The sequence below is a fragment of the Gallus gallus genome, chromosome 7 (assembly GCF_016699485.2).
Source record: "Gallus gallus isolate bGalGal1 chromosome 7, bGalGal1.mat.broiler.GRCg7b, whole genome shotgun sequence".
Taxonomy (NCBI): Eukaryota; Metazoa; Chordata; class Aves; order Galliformes; family Phasianidae; genus Gallus; species Gallus gallus.
Window position 1 is genome coordinate 20,918,785 of NC_052538.1, and position 12,193 is coordinate 20,930,977.

The following is a 12,193-nucleotide window of genomic DNA, read 5'->3' on the forward strand; positions in this document are numbered from 1 at the left end:
GCAGTTAGTTATTGCACATTTAATTTAAGTTGCACTCTGCCTAGGTCTTTCTGGCATACTTATTATAAGCCTACCCTAATTCAGGTCATTAGGCCCACATACATGAATTCAAGTACTAAATAAGAAGAATCTGATCAGAGAACAGGAACATCTTCTGGGAGGGAGTCTGATCTAGGGCAAAAGAAACAAAATCCCTTCAAGTCATCCTGAAAGCACTTCATGCTTCTAGAGTTCTTTTGCCATTTGTGAAGGCTTGGCCACTATCTCCCATTTCCCCTGGTGCTGTCATTTCCTTAAGAACTTGAATTGTAAGGTGTGAGAATAGTCATTAGTGTGGAATTAGAATGACAACCAGAAATGGGTGGAAGCACAGGCACATATATATAACTATGTACATGCATGTGAGCATTCACGTTTAGAACTGATAAATGACACAAATACTTGGCTTCTCATCCAACCTGCTAGTTAATACAGCTCCTTAAACAGCTAGTTAATACAACTCCTGAGAGCCTTGTTTCTTCCTGAAATCTTCACCGAATTCTGTAAAAAATGAATGCTTGAAGACTGGGAAACATACACTACACTAAAGATGTGTATTCTTCATTCATGATCAAGGGAAACCAGTTCTTTAAGTAAACATTTAGTGATTTCCCTCTTAACACAGTATTCTTTATACAGTGAAAGGTGCAGTTAATTTGGTTTGAGGAGGGGAGGTATAGTTTTTAACTTAAGTCAAGACACTGTGTTTGGATTCACTGACTACAGATTTGAACAGTTTTTCCAAATGTCAGTAAGTATAGTTTAAACCACAGGTATCCAATTTTTTAACTTGTCTAGGCAGCTTTGATTGAAGAGAAACTGTCTTGGGCCACATATAAAATCCATAATATAGTTATTGTGTGTAAGTAGCAAAACTTTTTAAATATATTTTCAATTAAAACTTTTTTCAAAGAAAGTAACAAAAACAAAACTAGCAGATTGGACACATTTAAAGGTTGGGTTTTTTTTGTTATTGTTGTTGTTTGGTTTTGGTTTTTTTTGGTTTTTTTTGAGGTTGGGTTTGTTTATTAGTTTTTTGGCAGGACTTAAAATAGAATCATAGAATCACCATGGTTGGAAAAGACCTCCAAGATCATCTAGTCCTAGCTTCTAACAGTTTCTATGCTTTTAAATTTTCAGATCACTTCCCCTCTCGTATGTTTGTATCTACCTTGCTTCAATTACTCATCTTGTAAGAACTTCTCCTCATTAATACATTCCTAAGGAGCAGTGAGTTGGGACTGTTCAGCCTGGAGAAGGGAAGCCTCCAGGGAGACCTGCAAGCAGCTTTTCAATATCTAAAAGTGTCAGTAAGAAAGAAGAGAACAGACACTTCAGCAGGGTCTGCTATGACAGAACAAAGTGGAATGGATTCAGACTAAAAGAGGGGAGATTTTGATTGGATATAATAAAAAACTTTTTTACAATAAGGGTAACACTAGAACAGGCTGCCCAGAGAGGTGGTATGTTTTCTGTCCCTGGAAACACTCAGGTTCAGACTGAACCAGGTTCTGAGCAACCTGATCTAGCTGTAGATGACTCTGTTCATTGCAGGAGAGTTGGACTAGATGAACTTTTAAAGGTTCCTTCCAACACAAATGATTCTATGATTATTGTATAGTCCCAAAAATGAAGATGCACCTACAATGGAAATACATCCCTTGAGTGAAATAACAAACTCATTTTAAAAAGTCAGCAATACTATTGTTTCAAAATGGAATGGCCTAAACATATACTTCCTGAAGCAAACATTCTTCACCAATTTGTCCTTTTCTATCCACAGTTTCTACCTAATACACAGTTTCTATCCTAAACACACCATAGTAGATGTCTACTGCATTATGTGGTAATTATTGTCAATGTTACATTTCAAAAGAATCCACAGAATATAACTTGCAGACTTAATACAAATTATAAAGCAGAATCCAGGGTAAGCACATGGCATACTGCTATACTTTCCAATATTGCAAAATTCCACAGAGATCCAATTATTTTAAATGAGCAAAGAAGACCTCAGGAAGAACTTCAAAACACAGGTAAGTTAGGATTTTAAATAATACTTCAATAAGTAAGGCAAAGAATCTGTGGGGGGAGGTTGGTCCTATTAAAAAGGCTGTAAATACCTCACAAAGCACCAAAATACCGTGAAACCAATACTTTCAGGAATTTCATTCCAATGCCAAGAAACAGAATGTACTCACTGTGCCTAATACATTAAAATACTGAAATAAATTCTAACAGATTAAAAAGATCTTGTATTAAGCGAAAGGTATAGTGAAATCATTCCAGACCTAATCAAGCTTAAGAGTAGGACAGCCCTTCCCCCTTATTAATAAGAATGTAAGCTGGATAAGTAGACTGGTAAACTATAAATTATGGCCAGAGAGAGAAATATAACATTTTTTAGAAATACGTTCTTAATTAAAGTTGAAAATACAGCCATTTTTACTGAAGCAATTTGCTGCACATTCTCGTATTTGGTCTTCTGTGGTCTCCCACACATTCATTTCCAACATAATGCTATTAAACTGGGGTGGAACTGGAATACTGCTCTAAATCCAAAATAAAGCCATGTTTTGCACGTATAAATTTCTAGGTGGACATATGAGAATATCTTCAAACCTTGATCACTTAAATCCTGTGCTTTGGGGTCAGGAAATACCACTCACCCCCATCCATTTGCAGTCTAAATAGTTACACGTGAAGCCTGCTGTTTCACACGAATAAAGCAAGCAGCAGAAAAATTGCACATTACTTTCAGGCTTCAGCTGAGCTTTTAAAACACATGGTCAAATATGTTGCCATGGAAATGTGCTGCAAATACATCTAGAATTTCTTAAGATGGAGCTGATCATCATTTTTGAAAATAAAACTTCCCCTACTAATTCTACGGTATATAATTGCTCTATGCTGTGTTTAAGGGAAACAAAGTAGGAACTCATCAACAGCTATTATCGACCCTTTGAAATACCTAGTGTAGTAACAGTATAACTAATACCACTCTGTGCCCCTAGATGAAATTAGGCCACTATCTTCCTATGTAAAATACCCACATATTTGTTTTCTTTTATGTGCTCTGACTTTCCTATCTGTCACCACAATACATTAGCAGATCCCAAAGTATCAGCCTTGCAACAAAGTTGGCAACAATTACAAACAAAAAAGGATGAGACATGATTCAGTAAAATGAAATTGGTTTTAAGCATTCTAAATATGTAAGCTATTAATCTTCCATTTTACAACCCATTAGTATTAGTATGCATCACTGAGCATAATAATTAAAAGGGGGAGCATTACCTTGCCAAACTTTTACTGCTATGTCCAGGGAGATATTTTAAAATCTGATTTGAAATGAACAGGGAAAAAAAAAAAAAAAAAAAAAAAAAAACCTGCTACTGCAAAATGAAGATCTGTGCCTGCAGAATAGCTCTGTCCTGTTACACAATGTGCTACGTTCTTTTAAATAACCTGCCACTGTAGGTAGAGTTGCCTTATACTGTGCTTCATATGACAAATAAACACATGCACACAATAAACTGTGTTGCCATGTAAAGACAAAGCAAACTAAAAATGCAACACAACCTTGCCATTTTATATTACAGCAAGGGTATAACCTTCTACCATGACTTAGTTAAGTAAAATCATTTTCACAATAAAAGCAGGTTGAAAAAAATGTATATAGAATAATGTTTCACTGTTCAAATAGCAATTCACAACACATTACATTTGCAAGATGTACGTTGCTCTACTTATGTAAACAGTCTACCCTATAAATCCTGTAGCAAATCCAACACGAAGCAATTACAGAGACAAAGAGATCATAAATGACCTAAAACAGTAAAACAAACATTTACATTAGAAATATTAGTATAAACTATGAGGTCATACCTGATGACTTAAAGATTGTAATGTCTCACCGGTTCCAAGCTGCATGACCTTTCTATTTCCAGAGACCCCCAAAAATTGCATTTCCTGTCTTACAAAAGTGCATCACAGATCCATCTATCTCTCAAAATCTTCTGGGCTAGCAAAGAAAGCATTAACAGCCATTCTGTCCATCAGTAGGTGCTGGAGTCATTACCCTCCAGATATCAGATCTTAAATATAGTTTCCTCCGTGCAGTTACAGACATCCAGTAGACAAGGAGGCTGACACAGCTATATCACTGATGCTGCTAATGCCATCTGAAAACAGTAAGCTTACTGCTTAAAGCAATCCTGCATCATCCAAACAGAACAAGCCACATCCTTCAACTCCTCGCTTGCGTTTTTTATAAAACCCAGCACTGCCATTATAGATTTTGTTTTCATCTGTGGTCAGCTAAAGGAGAAATTAGATATTATGCAACCAGCTTTGCATTAACAAAAGAAAAGCAGCAGATGAAGTGACATATCGAGGTTATCAAATTTTGCTCGCATGACCACTCCTCAACAAGCAATATCACCATTCAGAAGAAGCTTCAGTCTGATCCGAAGGAAAATTACCAGAAATAAATTACAAACAATTCACAGGCAGCAAGGCATTAAAATATCTCTGTGGTAATCAAACAGCTGTTTTATGCGGACTTATCTGAGTCCCTATTAAATTAAAAACACTGCTTGCTTAACTATTTTGGTATTTACTATCAAGAAAATGCATGATCACTGCATTGTTTCCATTGCTCCCTGCTAGCAGCCAGAAAACAGCATGCTTTGAAAATGTGCCAGTATTATGACAGTAAAAATGTGTTTTGCTATCAAACAAAGCAATCATGCATGTTTTTTTTTCTGATACTAGAGACCTTTCATGCTAACAAATGTACAGTACCCTCCATAGTAATATTTAAACAGTTAACACTACACAGTAATAACTACACTTTTTATTAAAACACATATTTGATGCAAGTGTAAAGTGAAATAGATTGTTACTTATATTTATTGTTATTTATATTTATTTTTTCTATTATTGCAGCAACAACTCTTTGCAAAGAAAAAAATCCCGTCACAGAATTAAGAAGAAATAGTGCAACCTACAAACTGGAAAAGTTTGACCCACTAAAAAATTACTAGCATTGACACAGTAAGAAAGTCCTTCTGTGACACAGCCCATATTCTTAAAAACACAAGAATATCATCTCAACACATACTAAAATACATTGCTACTGATATAATTTTACAAACAAATAAAATCTGGGGGAAGGGTAGGGAAATCAACCCTGATTTAACTATACTGACCCAAACAGTTCTCATGTTTTTCATATTAATGTGAATGTCCTTATTTTATTTTGAAATATAAGCAGATGCTGAAACAAGATGTAAATGGTTCTAAATTAATTCACCCACATCCAATTCTGTTCATTTAAAATTATTATAATACAGCTGTAGTAATTGATTTTTTGAGTAACTTACAGTTAATCAAGTTTGGCTTATAGTTATCCACATTATGACACTGAGAATAACATACTAGTCTCATCCATGAATATCATACCTATAGACAGAGAAACTGTCTTCTAATAATTTGTAATTGTTTCACTGTATACAACATGCCACTATCTCAATATAAGGACAGTTCACCTACAAGGAACAGAACCTTGCCATACATTTTGTCATACATTTCTAGGAGGTTTGTCATGACCTGTGCTTAGATGTGCAAAGTTCCTGGCTAATGAAGCTATCTTCAGTAAGATGCCAGTCAGAGAAGTCCTGTGAGGCTTTAAAGTACAAAATCAGGCTACAGTTGATGCTGCTTTTTATATTCTCCAAGGGAGTTATCCAAGAGGCCTAACCTAACCTGACATTATCTTTTGAGTGTCGGTGATAGTGCAGGTGCCACTTCAAACACTGTGACCACTCTTGGAAGATGCCACTTCTAAAGTTCTTTCAGAATAGATCATGAGTTCACTTTCAAACAAAAGAAAATTACTAAATTATGCGCACGATATAAATACATGCACAAAGAGACAAATGATCCTTCATAAAATAGACCAGAGTGATTCAACAATAGGAAACAAGGAAAATAGCTCTCCCCACATCTCCTACAATATTTTCACTTCCAAAAGTAATTTAAAAGAAATACATCATTACTAAATATTACATTATTCATTTCTGTGCAAACACTCAGTTCTGCAAACTATTCATATCAGTAGCTGTTTGCGCTTATGTAAGGGAGTACAACCACAGGAAGTACAGCCTGTGAACTACTGACAACCTCTTCCAAGTCCCCACAAGCCACCTAGATAGGATACGGAGACTAGAAACATGGAGTGAAGCAAAGGAAGTGACCACATAAAAAACATATGTTGCCCACTCATCTTTCATAAATATTCTGCAGCCTCTCACTGTGCTAATTTTCCATTACACAATCTCCATTTAAAGAGTGAAAACACACAAAGCAAGGAGCTACAGTCACAGATGTCTAAACACCATTTGGAGTTTCTGGTAGCATATAGTCTCTCTCACAGATAGAAACATGAAAATTCAAGAGCTAATGTGGGACAAGATGGAAGAATTTTTTCCTGAGTTAGGTTAAAATCTCAGTACAAATTATAGATGCACCAAAAGTACACAGTTTTTCTTTGTGCTTATTATCCCCACAGTGAAATCTTTTCCTGCAAGATATTCCTACGTTTTTCTTCATGGCATCATAATTACCATCTTGCAAAAGTGAAAATTCCATTAGCAATGAGTATAAATGGGTAGAAACACTTTTATAAAGTTAAATGTTAGAGAAAAAGGCTGATAATCCGTTTCCTTTTGAGTATCAAGAGGTGTCACTTTATACATGCAAATCATGTATACTCATGTATACTGACGCAGCCAATAAGAGAGCCTACCAGGGGAGGTGCCCCACTAGACCTGCTGTTCACAGAAAGAGAAGGACTCATGGGAGGTGTGGAGGCTAGAAGCTGCCTTAGACAGTGTGACCATAAAATGGTAGAGTTCTCAATTACTGGTGAAGACATGAGGGGGGGCAGCAAAACTGCTACCTTGGAATTCCAGAGGACGAACTTTGAACTGTTCAGGTAAACTGTATCAGGTGAACTGATAGGGAGGTTTCCTTGGAATTCAGTCCTGAAGGGTAATGGGGTCCAGAAAGGCTGGATGCTCCTCAAGAAGGAAGTCTTAAAGGTGCAGGAGCAAGCTGTCCCCCTGTGCTGCATGGTAAGCAGGCAGGGAAGACCAGTGTGGAGGAACAGGAAACCTTTCCTGAGGCTCCAGGAGAAAAAGAGAATTTATCTGCTGTGGAAGAAGGGACTGACAACTTGAGCAGAGTACAAAGAAGTTGTTAGGATGTGCAGGAAGAAAATTAGAAAGGCAAAAGTCCAGCCTGAACTTAACTTGGCCCTTGAGGTAAAAGAGAACAACAACAACAAAAAATCTTCTTTACAAATATATTAGCAGTAAGAGGAGGGCTGAGGAGAATCTCCGTCCTTAGCCAGATGCAATGGGGAACATGGCCACTGAGGATATAAGGAAAAGGCTGAGGTTCCCAATGCCTTCTTTTCATCTGTCTTTAAAAGTCAGACCAGTTATTCTCAGGGTACCCTACCCCCTTAGCTGGAAGTCTCAGATGGGGAGCAGAATAAATTCCTAATGATTCAGGTGGAAACTGTTAGAGACCTACTACTCCATCTGGACTGCCAGAAGTCCATGGGCCTGGATAGGATCCACCCAAGGGTTCTGAGAGAGCTGGCGGAGGGGATTGCCAAGCTGCTTTCCATCATCTATCAGCATTCCTGGTCAACTGGAGAGGTCCCAGAGGACTGGAAGCTTGGCAGCGTGACTCCCATCTACAAGAAGGGTCATAAGGAGGATCTGGAGAACTACAAGCCTGTCAATCTGACTTTGGTGCCAGGAAAGGTTATGGAGCAGATCATCTTGAGGGAGATCACATGATATGAGCGGGACAATCAGAGGATCCAGCCTAGCCAGCATGGGTTCATGAAAGGTAGGTCCTGCTTGACAATCTGATCTCCTTCTATGATCTTGTGACCTGCCTGTTGGATGAGGGCAAGGCTGCTGATGTAGTCTACGTAGACAGCACTGTTTCCCACAGTATTCTCCTGGAGAAGCTGGCAGCCAAAGGCTTGAACAGGTACACTCCTTGCTGGGTAAAGAACTGGCTGGACAGCCAGCCCAGAGAGCAGCGGTGAACTAAGTTAAATCCAGCTAGAGACCAGTCATGAATGGTGTTCCCCAGGGGTCGCTACTGGGGTCTGTCCTGTTCAGATCTTTAATGATGACCTGGATAAGGGGATTGAGTGCACCCTCACTAAGTTTGCAAATGACACCAAGCTGGGAGGAAGTGTCAATCTGCCTGGGGGTAGGAAGGCCCTACAGATGGATGTGGACAGGCTGGATAGCTGGGCTGAGGCCAATGGGATGAAGCTCAAAAAGTACAAGCACCAAGTCCTTTGCTTTAGCTACAACAGCCCCAGGCAATGCTACAGGCTTGAAGCAGAGTGGATGGAAGACTGTGTAGAGGAAACAGATCTGGGGTTATTGGTTGACACTCGACTTCCATAATGGTCAGGGAAATCTGAAGAACAAAGTGAAAGTGTTCATCATCCTTAGCTTAACAAAGGAAAGGCCAAGGAGGAGATCTATGTAACTCTCAAGATACCAGCACTAAAGAAAATAATTTAGAACCTTGAATCGGTTTTAAAAACTTAAAAAAAGTAAATAAACAAAAATGACTCAACAATTGGTTTCTCCTGTACTGAAGACACCAAGTTTTCTTCTTGAAACACAGAATGGTTTAAACAACATAAGTAGCTCAGCAATTTCTCTTACCCAAAATAATTCATCAGAACTTAATTTTCTGGGGATCTCTTAGACCAACACAGATTAAAAACATATCTTTGTACTTGAGAGGAATAAGCTCAAAAGTAATTAACGATAGTCTATTTCCCTTTAATCCTAATGAAAGGAGTGCTTCTACTACCTTCCTTTAGTCTATATATTTATCTTTTACTTAATTATCCCGTTAAATTTTTGGAGGTTTTTGTTATAAAATGGAAATACACTTCTCAAGACAGCAAGGAAATGAATTCATAAATATAAGTTTAAATTTGTTAACTCAATAAAAACTCGTGATAGTTTATGGACATGTTTGCTCTGTTCTGTTGAATGAAATACTGTTCAAAGACTCTTCTTTTGAGATTATTTCGACAGGCATTACACAAATCTAATCAGCTCATCTATGGACAACCATGATGGTGGTTAAAGGAACCTCTAAGCATTTACAAAACAAAATAGGAAATAAGCAGAAGCAGAATCAAAACTTACAAAATAACTGTTTGGCTCCAACTTTTCTAACAGTTAATGTAGCAGTATCAAAACCTGCCTTTCCAAACACCACATCAACAATGTTGCTGCATCGCAACACTAGAAATGAAGCTTGTATCTTAAGGTGTTGCTGATGACACAGATCACTGCACTACATGCTGCTGACAAATTAGAATACGTATGTAACAGCCAGTGAAAAGAAAGTGAAAAGATTTCTATCCAGTATCTTACATTCAAAAACAGATTGTAAATATGAAAATGTCTAGCGACCAATTTCCCAAAAGATAAGGCAGGAGGAGGCAAACATCTCCTTTCTCTTCAGACTGTCAAGGAGTATGTAGTCTAAGATGGAGACATCTACTGGCAATACTTTATTTATGATGTATTTAAAATAGATGGTTGTTTGTAGTTGTACTTAGAAAACCATATATATCTATATATTTATATCTAGGTAGATAGATAGATATGTAACAACAAAATCTTCCCAAAGTTTGCAGTCTTACACTTACTTTCCTAGCATTATTATAATCACCAAGAAAATACGAATTAAATATTCATGAAATCAGATTGAAATTATGATTTTTAAGTGTGTCTTGAAGGTGAAGAGCTTATATGATTATATTTAAAATGACCATGACCTTCTTTTTAGACTTTAAAGAAAGCAAAGGTCTCTACCTAAAAAGGTAAAAAGCTAAAAAGCATCTCAGCAATATTCTAATTTGCACCATGGCATGTGAAAAACTGTCTCCTTTTATATACTGCCAAGGACATGTTTGACTAAGAGCCTAGCTGACAACCACTGTAGAAGCTAAAACTGACTGTAGGAATATATTCTCCTCAAAAATATGATGGTGAAGTTTGGACTCAATGTTGTACTGTGCAATATTAATTTATTCTTCCCATAAATGAAGAAATGTCAATACAATGAATAATGCTGGAATCTGATTAACAAAGCAAGTGCTACTAGAACTTCCAGAGAAGGTAAAGGGCAGATGATACTACTCTGGGTATCTCTCAAATATTATGTGATTCTGAAGGTGATCCTAATTATACTGCACACCTCATGCCTTTGATCCTTTTCATCTATCTCTTGCTCCTGAAGAAGAAGAAAAATTTCTTTTTCTTAAGAAAAAATAGTCACTTCACTAATCCTAGGTTCTCACCCATCTCAGAATAGATTGGACTTCTCTAAATATTTTGCACTAAAAATTTTTACTTCAAGGAAGAGAAATGTTATATTTTGACATAATTACCATTAGCTTCTCTGTTGGCAGAAAATGATGGCAAAATGCCAACTTGCTTGTCTGCTATATGTAAGACATTTCCATCCTTACTTTTAAAGAAGACAGAAGGGGAAGACTAGCCAGAAGAAAGCCTACCCTGTCAGCTTATCCTATAGAAAATAAAGTTAATATTCTCCTAGCAGAAATAATTTTCTTCTGAGCCTGAGATAAACTACATTCTTTACCATATCTTAAGATGGTTCTTTCAATAATGACAAATTTGATGAAGTTTCCTAGACAGTCTCTCAATTCAATCCCTTCTCATTCCCTTCAGCTTCTGCTGGAGGCAAAGCTTCAAGAGGCATGTCAGCATAGCATCAACAAATTATATAAACTTCTACACCCTGGGGATTTAGCCCCTTCCACTCCAGTGTTAGTATCAAAAAAAGAAGTGTGTATTCTTTAATAATATCTTTGATCTGTGTAGAACTGTGCAGAACTACTCTGATGCATTGATGAGCCTTGACACTGATAACCTCATAGGCAGAGAACTCTGACATTTCTCTTTTTCTAAAAAAATATAGCTAATTACAATATATACACAACTAGCCCTATATCAGATAAAACTGATTCAATGGAACAAGTGAGGAAAAAAAAGAAAAAAAAAGAAAGGTTCATACAGGTTTCTTCAAAATATGTGAAAATATTGGCATACAATTATTTTTACTACAAACTCATCTGTGCACTTCTAGTCTAACTTCTAACGAATCAGAATTACTAAATACCTGTGCAGTTCCCCAGGTACCAGCTTAGGCCGTGCTTCACAGCCCTATAAAAGTTAGACTTTTAATCAATAAAATACAGACAAGAAGGATATACTTGTTGTGAAGACACACAAAAAAAAATCCATTTACCCACATACACAATTTTGTTTGCTATAGAATATATTTATTCTACACAAGAGTGATCACAAACGATCATTTAAATCAATATTTCTCAGTCAAAAGCCATCCCAAAAGAAATTTGTGCCAACCATCCCTAAAATTTGCAGGTTGTTTTAAATGCTTATTTCAGTCATGTAAATCACATTTCATGTGTTTTTCTACACTTAAATATCAAAGCACAGAACTCACATTGAACCTATGCAGTATACCCTTCAGAATCCTAAACCAGTGTGGGATAAAAATTTCAAAATTCTGGGAGCAAAAGCCCCTGCTTTGAAAACAGACAATGGGGGAAAACAGCTATTGGAAGAGTATTCATTTGGGATCAGGTTAGTAGGCTTAACAAAAACTATATGTGTATGATGGGAAGAAAGAAAGACAACAAAAGGTACTTCATAAATGCAATTTACAACAGGCATATGTAATAGGTAGATTACTATCTAAATTTATCACCCCTACAACAAAGATAATAAGTAAAAGGATCGAGTACTTTTTTTCTAAAATTAATTGTGAAATATGGGCTCTGAAACAAACATCTGCTTTCTTGCAAAGTATTTGTCATAACAAAATGGTGCACATGGAGAGCAAGCAAGCAAAGATTAACTGCACCAGATCTGTCTGATCACCCTTCTCTGACTGCAGACACAGAAAATTTACTCAAGTATCACACACTTTACTAAAAGGTAACTTCTTATTTATGACTGAGATCAGACATCCGCAG

The 12,193-nt window shown here is 36.8% G+C and overlaps 1 protein-coding gene across 7 annotated transcripts in view; it reads right to left on the reverse strand.

Moving 5' to 3' along the window:
- The window catches only part of SLC4A10 (solute carrier family 4 member 10), a 154,439-nt gene that overhangs the window by 116,688 nt on the left and 25,558 nt on the right, over positions 1 to 12,193 (reverse strand). For 5 of the 7 annotated variants that reach the window (XR_001467521.4, XM_015289719.4, XM_015289718.4 and 2 more), the window contains exon 1: positions 3,928 to 4,221. The exons of the other annotated variants lie outside the window; for them this stretch is intronic. Coding sequence is in view for 4 of the 5 variants with exons in the window: in XM_015289719.4 (XP_015145205.2) it covers positions 3,928 to 4,008 (81 nt within the window). In the remaining variant the exon portion in view is untranslated. Of the gene's footprint in view, positions 1 to 3,927; positions 4,222 to 12,193 lie in introns of those variants that run through there. 7 annotated transcript variants of the gene reach the window in all.